At 45.6% G+C, this 17,814-nt stretch overlaps 1 protein-coding gene across 2 annotated transcripts in view; it reads right to left on the bottom strand.

The window, feature by feature from the left end:
• Positions 1-17,092, bottom strand: part of CNKSR3 (CNKSR family member 3) — a 100,022-nt gene extending 82,930 nt beyond the window's left edge. For both annotated transcript variants that reach the window (XM_065888551.1, XM_065888553.1), the window contains exon 1: positions 17,041-17,092. In XM_065888551.1, the coding sequence (XP_065744623.1) occupies positions 17,041-17,092 (52 nt within the window). The remainder of the gene's footprint in view (positions 1-17,040) is intronic.
• Positions 17,093-17,814: the final 722 nt, after the last annotated feature.

Genomic DNA, 17,814 nt, shown 5'->3' with positions numbered 1-17,814 from the left:
AACTCTAACCTTCCAATTCCCCAGACCAAAGACGCCATGGGTATCCTCTCACACCACCACCCGATCTCTTGGTAAATCCCACTGGCCTTTCGGACCACCCAGAACATGGCCACCTCTCGTGATGGTGACCACAGCTGCCACCTGGTCCAAGCATCATCTTTCAGATGGTTATTGCTCCAGTATCTTAACTGGCTTCCTGATTCCACCCTTGCTAACTTCTGTCTACTCAACACAGCAACCCCTGTAATCTTAAAATGTAAATCTGATATCACTCCTTGGCTCCAAAGCCTCCAATGGCTCCCCAAACATCAAATTAAAGCCAAAACATACACAACGGTCTCTAAGGCTCTGCACCATCTGGCCTCAACCCGTCCCGTGATCTCATCTCCTGCCGCTCTGCCCTTGGCTCCCGCTGTCCCAGCCACGCTGGCCTCCCTGCTCCCTCCATGTGTCAGGCCCTGGCCTGTCTCAGGGCATTTGCACTTACTGTTCCCTCTGCCAAGAACATCCCTCTGCCTGTTGGCCGAGTGCTCACTGAGAGCTTTCCCCCAGCCATCCCGGTTAACGCTGCAGCCCCTCTTCCCTCCTGCATCCACCTATGGCCCTTGCCTGCAACATGGACTACATCCACGTGCTACGAGTTTTACTTACTGTGTGTCAACCCCCACTAGAATGTCAGATCCGGGAAGACAGGAACTACTTACCGCCTCTTCTGTTCACTGCTGTATCCTCAGCTCTCTCGGAACAGCTCCTGGTACAGGGTCAGCACTCAATAGGCACTGCTGAATGAATGCATGGTGACTGGCTACTTTCATCAGACTTAGTGGAAGTGTCAGTTAAGAGGGCACTCCAGTTAACAGACGACAAGTTAAATGCGAAGAGTTAGTCTTATTTCTCCTAATGTGACCTGGTGCACTACTTCATCCAAAACTTCGTTTCCCGAATTAACGTGAAAGACAAGCGCATCATTTCAGAATGCCAGGTTGTACAGTTAGGATTACTTTAAAAATCATAGACGAGAAATGAGCAAAAAAACCTTTTTCTTTTGGCCGCACCGTGCGGCATGCAAGATCTTGGTTCCCCAACCAGGGACTGAACCCACGCCGCCTGCAGTGGAAGCGAGGAGTCTTAACCACTGGACCGCCAGCGAAGTCCCAGAAATGAGCAAATTCTAACGGAAACGTCAGCTGTGCAGTATACCGGGGAGATGTTATACGAAAAATCACCTATTGTTTTATAGCTGATCCTATTAAGAATCTGTTCACTTTACCTGAAACTCACAGAAGAAATCACAGCTACTTCTAAGGGTTGATGGGCCAATGACGAACAAGAAAACGGGCCCCATCATGCCTGTGAAGGACGGACCTGCCACCCCCTTGAGCGCCGCGCCCTGGAAGAGCCCTCCACACCCTTGGCTCTCTCCCAGCCGGTATGACCTAAAGGAGGCACTAATCTCAGGGAGACGGCTCCCCATCCCACAAAGCGACTGCAGCCAGAACTGCTGATCTCACTAAGCCCTGGGCAGGACTGCAGGGACTACTCTACGATGCATTTAGCAGCACTGATCTTATATCTCCATTGACAAGCTTCCTGTAGGACCCTAACCTTCTCTACTTCACTGTGTGTTCTATGTCTTAGACTGCGAGGTACAGAAATAATTCAGGGTGCCATATTCATGTGTATTGCATCATTTCACACTCAAGTTGGAGGACCTGAATTTCAGCTAACACTCTCCTATTTTAACACATTCCATGTGCCAAGCTGCATGATATTTATACCTCATTAAAACATGAGACAATCAGAGTGCTGCAGTGAGAGAGGGCACTGAGTTTTCTGAAGTATTTGAATCATGCAAGATGCTGGTACCATGCAAGATGTCTCCTCTACAAACTAGAACGGCTTTTGAGGTTGCTACCCGCAAGGTGTGCTCACTCTCGAACCTGCAAAGCAGCTCCTCCTGGAATTCAGCACACTTCAATGGTACTGCCATGCTAAGGCACCGAGGCACAAACCGTGGACATGAAAGTCCCCTTCTCTCCACGCTCACATGCAGACCCTGCCAAGGCTTCTGGAACACTCATGGGTGGTGCCTCTATCGGCAGCCCTTCCCCCGTCTCTGTCTCTCTCAAGGCCCCTGCTCTTACTCAGGCCTCTTCAACTATCTCCAAGAGACCACCCTGAATGCCTCCCAGAGCTGGTCTCTCAGATTCCAATCACTCCTGCCTGCAAAGCCCTCCCTACATCCCACAGTTCTGCCAGCAACACACCTTCTTTCAAACCCCTCTATCATTTCTCCATTATCCACTGAATTAAGTACAAACTTCCTAAAAGTCAGTGGCTCTCAAACTGTGGTCCAACGAACACCTGAAAAAGATTCACGGGCTGCCTGCTAAGCACCCAGCACCCAGGGCCTCACCTACACCCACACCTACGGCAGCAGGCTCTGGGGAGTTAGGGCCGGGAATCATTTGATCCTTATTAGTGAGTGACTCTCAGGCCCACTAAAATCTAAGTGCCAACACCCTACGTCTTGCATTCAAGCAACATGGCTGGACACATCTGGCTATGCTGGCTTACTACATATCAAACCAACCCATAAGAGTAAAAAGGAAATTTTTTTAAAGATGGGCTAGCAGTTTGAAGGTAAGAGAGAGCTGCTAAGGCTGCCAAACTTAAGGGTTCAAGATCCTGGAGAGAAAGACAGGAAAGTAAGTCCCACATTCTCTCCCATGTGGCCCTTTATGGCCTTTATGAGTCCCCAGCAGCCTAAGGATGAGGCCAAGCAGAAAGGAGCCCTGGCTCTGAACACAGCAGAAAAATCATCTGATTACCCTAGAATGTACAAACAAGAGAACAAAAGCCATCTCTAATCCCATCATCCATAGAGAACCAGTGCTGGCATTGTAATATATTTCCTTCTAGTCTTTGTACGTATGTATTCATACAACCTCGGAAATTTAACTTAGGCAAAACTAGAACTTGAAAACATTAAGTGACCATCCAAAAGTGCATAATCCCTATTAAGTATATTTTTAAATCCCTCTTCTTCCCTTTCCAGTCACCCTATCAAATATTAAAAAGAGAAAAAATATAGATACAGTATTCCCTACAATTATTTTTATCGAGTGGTAAAATTACAGGTTAAATTTAAGTAGAGCAATTCAGACCATACTGTCAGTAACGTCAGTGTTCTCCTCTTGCCCTCAAAACTTATTATCAGGACGAACTTACGTCGGTGCCTACCCAACAGCAGCCAGGTAAGGTCAGGTTCTAGAATCAAACGTTTCTTGACTCAAACCCCATCTACTGTGTACACAACCTCAGAAGGATCGGGGCCTGGCCTCCTTCACTCTGAAATGAAGACGATAAAAGTGCTGCTGTCAAACAAGTATTGTGAGGACCAAACGACATAATTCACGAAGAGCCATAGCAAGGGCCGAGCACGTAAGAAATCTCAGTAAATGTCACCTGCTAGCTGCTGCCTCCCCGACCAAGGAGCGTGCTTCTTCATGGCAGGCTTTGTTTACATCTCATCTTTTTGCTCCTAGCATGAAGCAGAGGAACTGGTACTAAAAAGGAAATCTATATATTTTTTCATTTTAAGTTTCTAAAGGGAATAAATGGTTGAAAGAAACACCTCATGAAGGTTTAACAAAATATCATCCATAATGAATATACACATGTATATATATATGTAAATATAGTCTGTATACTTATATGTGTGTATGTGAATACAGACACGTATATGGACTGTTCACTTACAAAACAAGCTGAAAAGTTAAAACATTCTGAAATTTTTTTTTAATTTATTTCTTTATTTATCTATTTGTTTATTTATTTTGGCTGCGTTGGGTCTTCATTGCTGAGTGTGGGCTTTCTCTAGTTGCAACGAGCAGGGGCTACTCTTCGCTGCAATGGCTTCTCTTGTTGCGGAGCATGGGCTCTAGGCACACAGGCTTCAGTAGGTGTGGCTCGTGGGCTTCAGTAGTTGTGGCATGTGGGCTCAGTAGTTGTGGCATATGGGCTCAGTAGTTGTGGCTTGCGGGCTTAGTTGCTCTGTGGCATGTGGGATCTTCCAGGGCCAGGGTTCGAACCCGCGTCTCCTGCATTGGCAGGCGGATTCTTAACAACTGCGCCACCAGGGAAGCCCAACGTTCTGAGATTTTTATTGAGAAGCAGATTGTATCCTGGGGTCAGTACCACTCCAGTTTAAGTATTAAAACTAGTGCTTTTCCTGTTTGTTTTGTCTCCCAATTCAGAGCACCAGGAAGATAGAAAGACCTTGAGTAAACTGATAAATTACTATTTCAAACAGGACCGCACAAGCCAGCACGGAAGTTAGCAGCATATACCTTATTTCCAAGGTATATGCTTTATTTTATACATAGAACCTTTCTGTACAAACAGAAACAGTTCCTGTCAGGGACCAATACCACACAGCCAGTGAGTGGCAAAGTAAACTCACTCAGAAGAAGCCAAATTCTTGTTTTTACACTGAAGAGTAACTACACAATGGCCTGCTGGGTTCAACAAGGTATTGGTATTTCTGGCTTAACAATACCTGCAGAGAGTTACATGTTACAATTTTGGAAATAAGGTAATTAGTTAAGTAGCAAAATGAAATTATAGGTTAAGAAACAGATTTACTAAATAATTAATGAGTTGCTCTATGGCTACTTGTATTCACATATCATATGTCTGTTTCTCACTAAGACAAACCTGACCACAGCTGTCCACAGTGGGAATCAACACACTAGCCCACAGATATGTTATGCTTGGCCTATACCAAAGAAAAACTGACAGATTTCTAAAAACTGGAAAATGTCACAGAGAAATACAGACACCCAACTTCATTTGAAAACAACAAGAACAACAAAGAAGCATAAGATTCTAGAAACTGTAGGTCCACAGTCAGCAGAAACTGAGCAGTCCATGTATCTTTGGGTTCGCCACAGTCTCCACCACTCCCTACTGTCTCAGTTGCCCCTACATTTCAATTTCTGACATTGCCTCCTGGCCGCTGTAGGCGTCTAAGTTTGCAACTCTTGTTGCAAGTCTCAGGGCCATTCCCAGTCCTCAATGTTCACTTCTGTAGCAGTTTTTTTTATTTTGGACTCTCTTGGCCTTTGTTGACTGTGCAGAGGGCGGGGTGGGGTGGAGGGGGAATGGGGAACTCTCAAACTCCATCTGCACTGATCCGATGTCCATGAACTAAAACCAAAGAGCTTTTCACCTTGGACTGCAGCATATTTGCCACTCTGAGTATTTCTCTTTTCTGCTTTTTCTTCCTCTCATTTCCCTTTGCATCTGCATGCATTGTTCAAAGCCAAAACCTGAGTGCTACGTGAAAGAGAACAACTATCCACTCTCCCTCAAAATGGAACGGGGGACGGGGTGTCACATTCTACTCTTCTATGAGAGCGAGGCCTGGAAATTCCACACAAAACCTAAACGGGTCCCTTCAGGCGGTGAAACATTCCCCTCATTCTGTTTTCCTGGGGCTGAACACTCACAGAGATACACAACAAAAGGGTCCCCTGGGCCTGGAGTGGCACAGCTGTCTAGGAGCCCATGGGGACAAAGGCTTTTAACTCTTCCCTGCCCACTCTGTGGGAAGGACACTTACAGACCTCAGTGCATTAATGCACCTACTGAAATATGCAACAACTGTCCCTACTAGAAAAGTTCTCCTTCCTACCCAATCACTATGTATTAGCTGAAAACCAACTGCAGACAAGAATTATGGGGGATGGTCTGACATACATTATTTATTTTTCTAGGCTCCACACGAGTGGTATAGACTGGTGGTCCTCGAATTTTAGCCAGCACTAGAATCACTGAGGGACCACAGCTTCCTGCATCCCACTCCCAGAGTTTCTGATTCTGTGAGTCTGGGATGGGGCCTGAGAATTTACATGTCTAAGCTGTAATGTTGAAAAAGGAAGGTCCATGGATAAACAACAGGGTCCTGCTGTATAGCACAAGGAACTATATTCAATATCCTGCGATAAACCATAATGGAAAAGAATATGAAAAAGAATATATCAATATATATGTATAACTGAGTCCCTCTGCTGTCCCTAAGCAGAAATTAAACACGACATTGTAAATCAACTATACTTGAATAAAATACTTTACAAAACTGACAAATTAAAACAGGATCTAGGTTTTAAATGTGTATATTTGTTTAAAACAAAGTTGATTACACTTTGCAAACACTAAAAAAAAAAGAGGAAATTCAAGAACAACGGTGACAAGATGTTGAGCCACAGACATGTGGCTGGGAAAAGGGTTTCTTGAAAATCTCCGTTTAAAAACATCAAGAGTCAGGGACAATTGTCATAGGTTTACAGGTGCTCATTAAGTATCCCGATTACATGGTGCCAAATAAGAAGAACAAAGAGTTTCTCCACCTCCAAAAAGAGTCTTTCTTTACACATCAGTTTTAGATGAGATTCTTCAACTTGGCTTAGGGGTGCTTGTAACCAAACCACTTCATACCATCTGTCTTTAGATGTCTTACTCACAAGCAGTATTTGTGTTTTTTATTTAACACTTATTACCAACAATTTAGGCTTTAGTGTAGACAGCCATCTTCATAAACGCTACTCACAGCTCTGTCATCTGCTCATGGTTAGTTTAAGACTCCAGTTGGAATCCATGTTAAGATGGTGCCTCGTGAAATCTGTTCCACTCTACACATTAAGCTAGTTTTCCTGTTTCAAAGGTCATATTCCAGGTAGACTTTTGACTTGATTCTCCCTAAGACACGGTAATATAAAATTACCCTGAGAACATGAAAATCTGTTAACACAGGTTAAAGTTAGAAACACATACACACACACACACACACACACACACTCATGTACACACACATCCACTTCTAAACCCAAAAGCACTGAATTTCCCTTCTGCTGCAAATCTCTGAAAATAGGAAATAGAGTGTTTCTTTTCACTAAAAGGTTTTCCTCAGGAAAGCATGATTCAGATGACCACAGTCACTGCCTTTTCTGATTGATGACACGTAGGGGTTTCTCCTCTAAAAGTCTGAAAGATACTCTCCCTATAGGGGGTGATATGAGGTGTGTGTTGTAAAGTTTCTAGGTTATTCTAATATAAACCTACTGACCTTCGATTCTCTCCCACTCACTCCTACCCTGTTGATAAGTGATGCACTGAGTGTTTAAAAACAAAAAAGAATGTGTTCAACTCCTACCTGTTGAAATTTCTCAAAATACCATCTATTCAATCAAAAAATGGTGACTCTATTTTCCAAAGTAAAATTAGGACAGTCTATCAGCGGAGCAAAGTATTTTAAATTAGATCTATTGACCAGTTCCTTTGACTCAACTATTTTTCATTTTCATAAAAAAATTTTCTAATTTTGACAACTACTGATGTGCATTCTAAGGAACCGTTTTGCTCTAGTAAACACAACTGCATCTGCCCTTCTGATCCCAGGTTAAAAACTGTTCCATCAGCCATCTGATGTCAAAGAAAACAAACTAGGCTAAGTCCACTTTCACAAAAACCCTATTCATAGATGAATAAACAGCTTCAGAAACTGTAGCTCCCTGCAAAATGTGCCAGAAGAGAACAATGATGTAAACAAAGCATGTGAACGCAGAAAGACAGACTGTGCTCTGCCTTTTAAATGACAAGAGAGTAATCGGGATGAGGGAAGGGCAGGGAGAGCTCTTAACCCTGGCAGAGAAAGCAAAAAATGAATCTACACCCCAAGTTCAAATACACTTTTTTTTTTTTTTTTTTTTGCGGTACGTGGGCCTCTCACTGTTGTGGCCTCTCCCGTGGCGGAGCACAGGCTCCAGACGCGCAGGCTCAGCGGCCATGGCTCACGGGCCCAGCCGCTCCGCGGCATGTGGGATCCTCCCGGACCGGGGCACGAACCCACGTCCCCTGCATCGGCAGACGGACTCTCAACCACTGCGCCACCAGGGAAGCCCACAAATACAGTTTTCAAATTATCTGGATGTGAAGCTATCAGTGAACCAACTCTACCTAGAACTTGGCTTCACAAATGCTAGAACCACCAATACCTTCGTTCAAGACACTATCATCTCCAGAATACTGCAATGCCTTCCATCTGGGCTCCCTAAACTCATTTGTGCCCCAAGAACCCAAATCAGATCATGTTGCTCCCCTGCTTTTCATGATTAGAAAATGTTGCAAATGCCTGTCCAAGACTTATAAGACCCTCCATGATCTGACAGCTGTGTCTCTCACCCCACCCACCACATCCCCACTGTCCTTGCTCATGACTCCACTGCACTTCCTTTCCTCAAACACTCCAAGCTCATCTGCATCTCAGGGCCTTTGCACTAGCTGTGCCTTCTGCCTACAGTGCTCTTCCCCCTAATTTTCCAATGGCTGGTTCCTTCTTGTCATTCATACCCAGTGTCATCTTCTCAGAGAGGCTTCCCCAATGACACCATCCAAAGAAGTCTCCCACCCGGCCACTCTCCTTCACCTCTCTGCTTTACTTTCTTCTTAGCACTTATCACTAGCGAATATTTTCTTGTTCACCTGCTTCGTTGTGGTGGTGGTTTTGGTATTTTTGTTTGTCATCCCCACATCTACCATATTAAAGGAGGGACCCAGCTGGAACCCTGCACCTAGAACACAGTGGATTTCCAGCACCTGGAACAACACCTGGAACTTAGTAGGTCCTCAGTAATCACTTGTTGAATGAATGAAACTCTCTCATTACTACAGGGTGGAATTTGTCATCAAGGAAAGTGTTCCTCTGAAGCTGTCTCCAAGAGAACTACTACTAAACCTTTCCATGGCGCCACCTTCCTCCAGGACATACGAGGTCCTCAAAGGAAGTGAGGGAAAAGTGTCCAAGGAAACAACGAGGAGAAAACAAAAGGTAGAGTTAATTTAACTCACCACCTATCCACCAATACAGAGAAGGATGGAATTGTAGTAAATTATTAGTAAACACGTGAAAGGTGACACAGAAGCATTAAATATTTAAGCAACAATAATCCAATTATACTACATATTAACTTGGAGTTATTATGAATTAATCAATAATGAGTTTGTCAACATTTATATGCCGTACATTATGCAAAATGCTTTCCCTACGTTACCTCTTTTAATTCTAACAAAAACACTGTGAGTTAATTATCAGTCACATTTCACAAATGAGAAACCTAAGGCGGGCTTGGGGAAGTTAAGATACTTTACTAAGTTTTCAAATCGGTTAGTATCAAATACAAAATCTGTTGTAAAGCAACTACACCTCAATAAAAATTTTTTTTAAAAATACAGAATATGAATCCAGCTCTATTTTATTCCAAAGCCTGTGTGTTATTCGCCATGCCCAATCTCTCCCTCAGCAGTTAAAATGAAAATGCCGTGAAGAATCAAAGGCAAGCAGGAAATGAAGCCATAATAATCATTTAAGAAAGTTAAATGGATGGATGGATGGATGTGATTCCACCAAATAGAAATGTTAATTGTACCAGACAAAAAATCTGCCATATGACACTCAAGATAAAATAAAAATTAGATTAAGAGAGTCAAAAAGAGAAATGATTCATTACTGAGTAGCATTCTGAAACAATACAACACAGTCAACAAACTACAATAAAAATAAATAACTGGCAAGAAGTGTCTCAAATGCTAAAAGGTCAGCTTCAGAATACGTAGGGCCCTGCTTAAGCTATGTAATTTAAAAAAAGAAGGAAAGAAAAGAAAGAGAAAGAGAAAGAAAAGGAATGCAGCCCATGAGTGTAAACCCTGAAGGGATAATCAGGAAACACAAAAGTCAAAAGTTCTTTGAAGTTGCCCCTCCCAACACTTGATGAAGAGAGAACGAAAAGCACCACCTTGACCAGAGGAGGAACCAGGGGCTGCACAGAACAAGAGGACAGAAGCCTGTGGAGTCAGGTCCCAACTCCTGGCCTTCTGACCTTGGACAACTCATTTCATGTACGAAAGCCTCTATCCTCACTGGGCCTTCACTGTGCTCCTCTCGGGCTTGTGAAAATATCAAATGCGAACAAATATGGAAGAGCCTGTGTAAATAAAACTTGCTTTAAAGCCTAGCTAATGGCTATACCAGTGGTGAAAACACCAGAAACCTCACAAAATGAGAGCAAAGAGGGAAAAGGAGGTGAGAACATGGATGTCCCAGAGCTAGAACACAACAGGCTAGGAATGAACAAACATCGAGGCAGTGACACAGAAACAGCAAGACAGAGAACTGAGGTGCCCGCAGCTCTCCGCAATGATGTGGACGCAAAAGGGAAGCGTGCAGGTGAGGCCTGAACGAGGAGAGGTCACCTCCCAATCTCCACCGACACAGAACTCAGACACCCGGCCTCGGCACAGCATGTACTTCCAAATTTTGAGAACTGCCCTGAATGACATTCAGTGCCACTTTCCAGCAACAATGAAATCTCCCCCCAAAATCATCTAAGTTTGATAAACCCGGTGCAATCACAGACTACAGGACCATGTGGCTGGCCAAAAGCCCAGCTCATCCTCCAAAGTCCACCTAAGGATCCTGAGAACACACCTCAACCACACAAGCCCACTGACCACCCCATGACTCCCTTCTTCCTACTTGGCTTAAAAAAAAAAAAAAGGATTGTTATGAGAACTCTTCAGATCCCAAGAAATACGGAAGACAGCTTAAGGGAAATGTCTCATTTAGTTTACAGAGAATCACCTGATGTTGTCGCTAGGTGGTGCTTATAAATATATAAATATAAGCACACACCCTAAGATTTCTTTTCTGTTTTAATTAGTGGCCAAGTCAAGTGTCGTCACCAGGGAACTTAAATAAAATAGGTGGAGCCCATGTCAGATCAGACAGCAGGACCTACCAGTGAAGTGCGAAAACACATTTGCAGTGGCTGCTAGGGCAGAGCTTCTCAAGCTGCAATGTGCACATGGATCACCAGGGGATCTTGTTCGAATGCAGAGTCAGCCGGCTTGTGCTTCTGCATCTCCAACAAGCTCCCAGGAGACGCGGGTACCACTAGCCATGGACCAGGTGCCACAGAGCGGTCAACAGTCCAAAGCAAGAGCCAGTCCTAACGCCATGCTCACTGGAAGTCCAGTGACTATAAGAAAAAAGTTGAGAAAATACGGTTTGAACTTCGTTACCCCAAGAGGGCTCATGATATTGGCAAGAGGCATCTACCACTCAGCTCACCAAGAACCTTCCCCGATTAGTGATGTTGAGCATCCTTTCATATACTTGTTGGGCATCGGTATGTCTCATCACTTTTTATTATTTCTGCTTCTTAGTATTTTTAAAAGAAATTTGCCTAAGAGGAATTAAGAGTCCTTCGTATACTTGTTCTAATATTTTTAAGTTTGCTCTTCATAATTAAGCTTTAGATACACCTAGAATTTACTTTGCACAGAGGGTGCAATAGTATCGTTGTGAGTATAATATGTAAAGAATTTAATAAAATACCAACATAGAAAAAGCAAAAAACCAAAGAACCTTCCTGACCAGCTGCAAGTCCCACCCCAGGTCCTCTGAGTGGTTGGCAAATGGCAGGGAAATCTCCACGGCACTGACTGGTGTCCCTGAATGGTAAGAATCAACCTTATGACAGACCATGCGGCTCAGAACAATTTATGTCCTGGAGCTATAGGATAAAAGAGGAGAGGAAGCAATAAAAACAAGTAGTAATTTATTGAGAGCTTACATAAGATCACACAGGCAGAGGTGGTACCGGGATACAAAGCCAGAGACTGATTCCAGAGCCCACACTCTCACCTTTAAGTTCCAATGCCTGGTACAAGCCACGGGAGCAATGAAGTGATGGAGGAGAGGAGAGCATTTAAGAGCACCACCGCCTATCAGCGCGAGACCAGAGACTCCCTGTCTCTGCTTTAGTTTCTTCGCCTTTAATACGGGCTAATAATTGTTCGCACACCTCACCTGGGTTTTCTGAGGAGTAACTGAGGGAGTCTAAATAAAGCACTTAGCCCAGTGTCTGATACATAATAAATACCTCAATGAATGTTTTTCTATTATTATGATTAAGAAAACTCTGTGGCTGGAGTCCAGGAGATAGAACTGGCAAGAAATTGGAATGAAGAAAAGAGTTCTTGACCTATAGCCAAATGGTGGATCTACAACTGCCAAAAGAAACGGCCTCCCTTTTTCAGCGACCCTAGTGGCTAAAGGAAGAAGGACAACCTAACTGGAATCAGAATGACAAAAAGAACTGGCCTTTGACCAGCCACGAACAAGATCTCTACAGTTAACATGAGAACTCCAGCTCCTCTGTGACCAGATAGTGAGACACTTTAAAACTGCTGACCTGCCACATGTTACAGACACATCAGGAGAAAAGCAGTGCCCGAGGCCAGATATAGAGAATGAGCAGATGTCCCGAGCACACGCTCAGACCTCAAACAAGAAAGCTCCCTTCCTCTTGGCTGGTGATGGGGAAACATTAACCACACTGGCAGCACCAGAAGGTGGCCAGAGATACTTCTGTTCTGGGACTAAAGCTGGTTTTATAGATGTGCTCCCCCAACAACAAACACACTTATTTCGAGACTGTCCGTCGCAGACCAATCAATGACCAAGGGCTGGACGGACGGGGCTGCAGGAACAAACCAGTAACCGTTCCTCCTTGCTGAAGACACTCCCCCAATGGCCTGAAAGCAGAAACACAACTTGGGACGCGGCATTTTATGATGCAACTTCTAATATTTAAATCAAGCTTAGAATGATTTGGCTTTAAGCCAGACTCTTTCCAACTTTTCCCATTATTACAAGGAACTCCAGATGTGAATTTTTTAATTTAATTCTTTACCATAAAGTTGCAATTAACTGTTGTCAATGAAACATCTTTGTAAATGAAATGAGCATATTAAATATAACAAGAAAAAAAATCAGGCTTAGAGACGAAGACCTCATAATCAGCTTAAGGTTCTGACCTAAGAAAAAGTAACAGGGATGAAAATACAACACTATTTCTAAAATAAGGCGGACCCATGGGCTTGAGGGAAGTGGGAAATTGTGACATGTGTCCTACTTTGAGAGCTGATCTATGAGTATCAGGACATGTAAATTACCGTATGTCAGACACTACTGGCTGCCTACCAATATCTATTCCCCCCTCTTCCTTACTGAATAAACTCCAAATTTTTTTCAAGGCCACAGTGTACGAAACTTAAAAAAAAAACTACAGTGACCAGATTCCCTTGTAGCATGAGGTAATCACGTGACAGTTGTAGCAACTACGATGTAAGCCAAGTCATTTGATGGAACCTCTAGGAGAGCTCTTTGAAGGGGAAGACTTGGCTACCACCAGTGTTTTGTCTCCTCTGGGTCTCCTTTCTCCAGCCTGGAACAAGAATATGATCCTGGTGGTGGAGCACCCATCCTGCACTGAGGTGTTTGGTATAAAGGGTTCAGCCCCCTGCTCAGAATGGCTGAACAGGATGACAGAAGGAGCCTGGAGTCCTGATGGCACCACGGAAACCCCACACAATCCTGAATTCCCTATTTCCAGACTTCTTTTCCAAGGAAATATCAAAACTCTCATTTGGAGAGTCCACCAAAAACTGGGTTTTCTGTTTTACGCAGCTGACCCTATTCTTGCCTGATACAAGTTCATCTGCTTTGCAAAAGCCTTCACCAAATCATTTGGAAGGCAAGGTGCCATCAAACTATGAATTAATTTGATTAACAAATAACTTTCCTGACATATACGGAATAGGTAGAATAAGACACACATACAGCGAATGACTCTCCTCCACTAACACATGATCTATAACTCATCACAGGGATCCTGATGGTCTATTTGTCAATGTGGTGAAGATGCTGAGCGTCCTCTGGGGGTGACCCTGGGAAGAACCTCCCAAGAAGATGGAAGGAAATGAAGCCAAACTGTCTGGGGTCAAACGGTGCTCTGTCACTTCATGGCTGTGTGACACTGGTCAGAGTACTTAACCTTCCTGTGCCTCGGTGTGCTCAAGTGCAAATTGGAAATGATAGTCCCTACCTCAAAGCGTGTTTACGCATTTAAATGAGCTAACACTTGTACAATGCTTAGACCTGCGCTAACACGCACTGAGGACCTACTAATACTATAACACTAGTGTTGACAGAGCTAGTGATTAATACAAATAAAAATCATCATAATAATAAAATACTACTACTAATAAAAGCCAGATGAATTACTTCATTCTGTAGACAGCAACCTTTTTCCTAATATATGCATCTACCTAACAACATCAACATGAGAGCAAGTTGGAGATTGTGGCCGGATTTAGACAGTTTTAAGTCTAAGGCTTTCTACAGTGGTCACGATCACCACTGCCACACTCACGATGCCACACTCACGCAATGCCAAGAGTGGCAATCTACAAGAAGAGCTACTTATCAGTAGGATGTATTTATAAAATGGGGGTTGGGCAGGGAGGTTAGCAAAGACAGCTAAAAATAGTTCTATCAGCAAACAAGTTTGCATAAGCCAATAGTTCATGAAAAAGTCAATATTTTCACATCATGACTATGAGAAATATTGAAGTAACGTGTCACCCAATTTGGGAGAATGTAGCCTCTCGTCTAAGAGTTCACCACACACTTCCTCCTTTTATCTTCTCTAGATTCTAACACAAAAAGTATCCAGGTCATTCTATGAGGCTGTACTTAAGGATCCAAAAGAGCACATGAATTTTGTATAAAGTTGCCACGTACTACCCACAGGTATGTAACCTAATCAGTATCCAATGCTCCAGACACCAAGATACTGAACCACCCATAATTCCTCTTTCAGGTCAGTAGAAAACTTTCCCTGGGTGAAAGCAACCTCAACTAAGTCACAATGTCAAGGCACGGGATACCAAAAACAGTTTAATCTGCTCTGACTTAAATGCTAAACAAACACAACAGGATGTGAATTTATGCTTCTCTTCTCCCAATCCCAAGAGGGACCAAAAAAAAAAAGACACAAATCTTGAGGGTGTGAAGATCTCACTCCATAATCTCCCTGTTTGCCTGTTACTGGTTTTCTGGTTGTACCTTATCAACTAGGCTGGCAGCAGCTCAGAAAAGCCGAAGTGATAAATTGTAACCCTTTCTTTTACTCGGGAGCAGTACTGTCCAGTACAAATACAATGTGAGCTGCAAAAGTCAGCCGCCTGTGTAATTTTAAATTTTTTCGGAGCCACCTTTCAGAAGGTAAAAATAAATAGCTGAAGTTAATTTTAGTAATAAACTTTATTTACCCCAATATATTAAAGTACTATCATTTCAACATGTAATAAGTATAAAAATCTAGCAATGAGATAGTTTATATGCTGTTTTTCACACGAGTGTGTATTTTACACTTACAGCACATGGCAATTTGGACCAGCCATATTTCAAGGGCCCAAGAGCCACTTGTGGTCTGGTTACCATTTTGGACAAAGCAGCTCTTGAGGTCAAAAACCGCTGAAGTCATCAGTTTCTTAGTTTGCTTCTATGATGGATACACTGGTAAAATAGATCAACCAACTCAGACTGGGCAAGTCGCTAGACAGGGGACCTAGTAGTATCTTGAATGGGGGAACACACACCATTTCAAAATAGGATCTGGGTCTTCATAGCTTTTTTAAGTTTATGTTTCGTATCAAGCTGTGACATTGCTGTTTACATGTTACTCAGTGTACAAGTACTTGGTGTTTTCATGTTTGTTTTAAGTAAGAGCCCAGGAAATTTTGGTCCCTGGGCAAACCTCTTCTCAGGAGCGATGTATCCTGTCCCTTCTCCCAAAGGAGCACGAAATGGTCAGACATGCCCCGCTGACACGTGCCATGCCTCCCATACATCTGGGACATCCCATTCCACGTGGTCTGTGTGTACTACGCAGGCATGAGAAATGAGATGCAGAGATGACCAGTGTTTGTGATGCCGCAGCCATGGGTGAGACAGTTAGAAAGACAACCTGATCTTACCAGTGTTACCTACCTCTCAGGCTTACTGATGACCAAGGGCAATAACAGAGAGAGAGCTCTTAGCAAACCGTAAAGCGCTATACAATTCTAGTTATTATTATTGAGAAAGGACACCATTCCTCTCACCTGGAAGAGCAGACAGAAGAAAGTAAAAAAAAAAAAAAAAATAGTAACTTGAAACAGAGATGCTGAGCTGGGAGGGGGGTGAGGAACCCATTAAAACACTAGCTGTTCTTGGAGGGCTTGTGCTCTTGGAAGGGTTCAAAGAGGCTTGAGGAACCTCCGTCACTTCTCCCTCGAAATCTTGGCAGGTACTTAAAAGTAAACGCGACAGCTCAGGGTCCAAGCTTCCACGCACCCCTGCTCCAGCACCCGCTGCCTGTCCAACCAACCCCCTGCTTTTCCTCATTCCAAATGACGGCATAACTCAGGGGAAAGGTTCCAAACAGTTAGACTTCTTCTTCCCCGGGTTTAAATATGGCCTAAAAATGCGGCGCCACGGGGGGTACTGGCGCCTTCCCGGAGCGAAAGTCGCCGAGGCCCGGGGAGTCTGGCTCAAGGCTCGTCGCCGGCGCGAATGCCTAAGTGTTGGTTCTTGCGCTGCCCTCTCTCCCTCTCCGACAAAAACAGAGGCTCGCCGAGCCGCCGGGGTCTCCCTTTACCTGTCCAACCGCCTCGTCACGCCTGCGAACTGCTCTGGGCAGGCGGCGTTGACGACGTCCGAGGGGAGTCACCCACACAAAGGCGCCTTGTGCCTCTGCGCTCCGGGACAGGCAACCGGGGCGCCGGGAAGGGCAGGGAGGGCGTCCCGCGTCCGAGATCCGCACCCCCGACCCCCATCCTCCAACAGAGGCCACCCCTACCCTGCCTCCGGTTTAAAGACGGGCCTCTCCTCGGCTTGCCACCACCACTCGCACCCCCGAAAGCAGGCACAAGAGCTAGGGGCGCACAAGCCACTGGGATGAAGTTTGCATTGTCACCGCGCTGCGCTCTCAACGCTTCTCGCCTGCAGGAAGGGCTGAGCACCCCCTACCCCAGCTCCCCGATAGCCGATGCCCGGGGCCGGAGACGCCGGGCCCCCCCAGGCTCGCTCACCTCTAGTCCAGTCCACCACTTGTTTGGGGCTCCACTTGGTCACGGGCTCCATGGTGGATGACTGGGCACCCAGCGGGGCTGGAGTCGGTGGTAAAGTCCTGCTGCCCGCGCCCGTTGCCCCTTCCCGGGAGGGCGCGCCCCGAGGCTGGTCCCCGCGCCCGAGCGCCCCGTCAAGGCTGCATGACTGCCGCGGTCAGCGGGACATCCCAGCGCGGCTCAGCCCAGGCGGCGCGGCCCCTCCTCCAGCTGCCACCGTCCAGCTGCAGCTCCTCCTCCCGCGGCCGCCGCGGCCGGGACCCCGAGCACAGCTGCTGCTCCTGGGCGACGGCAGCTGCCGAGCCTCGGGGCCGTGAGCCCAGATCCCCCGGCCTCGGCTCCGAGCGGGACTCTCCCGGCCCTGCTGCTCCCCGCCGCCCCTCTGCGCCTCCGGCCGGGACCGCTGCCTCCGGTTCTCGGGCCGCGCGCTCCGCTCCCCCTCCAGCTCCTCCTCTGGGCTGCGAGCTTTCCCGGGTCCCCGCTCCTCGCGCGCCGGCGTCCGGAGTCTTCCCGCCCGCAGGTCCCACCTCCTGCGCCTCCCTCGCGGACTGCACCAGGGCGGGGAGGAACGCAGGGCGAGCGCGCTCGGGTTACAAAGTTCCAGCTCCAGGCTGCGCGCTCGGAATAAAAGAAGGGGCGGGGCCGGACACCCAGCGAAACTCGTGGGAGGGGGCGGGGCCGCCCAGCCAGCCGACTCCGGTTACTTTCCCTCTCTCAGCGGGTCTCCGCACACTCGGA

This window comes from Phocoena phocoena, chromosome 12 (assembly GCF_963924675.1).
Source record: "Phocoena phocoena chromosome 12, mPhoPho1.1, whole genome shotgun sequence".
NCBI classification, from domain to species: Eukaryota; Metazoa; Chordata; class Mammalia; order Artiodactyla; family Phocoenidae; genus Phocoena; species Phocoena phocoena.
This window is presented reverse-complemented; position numbering and strand designations above follow the sequence as displayed.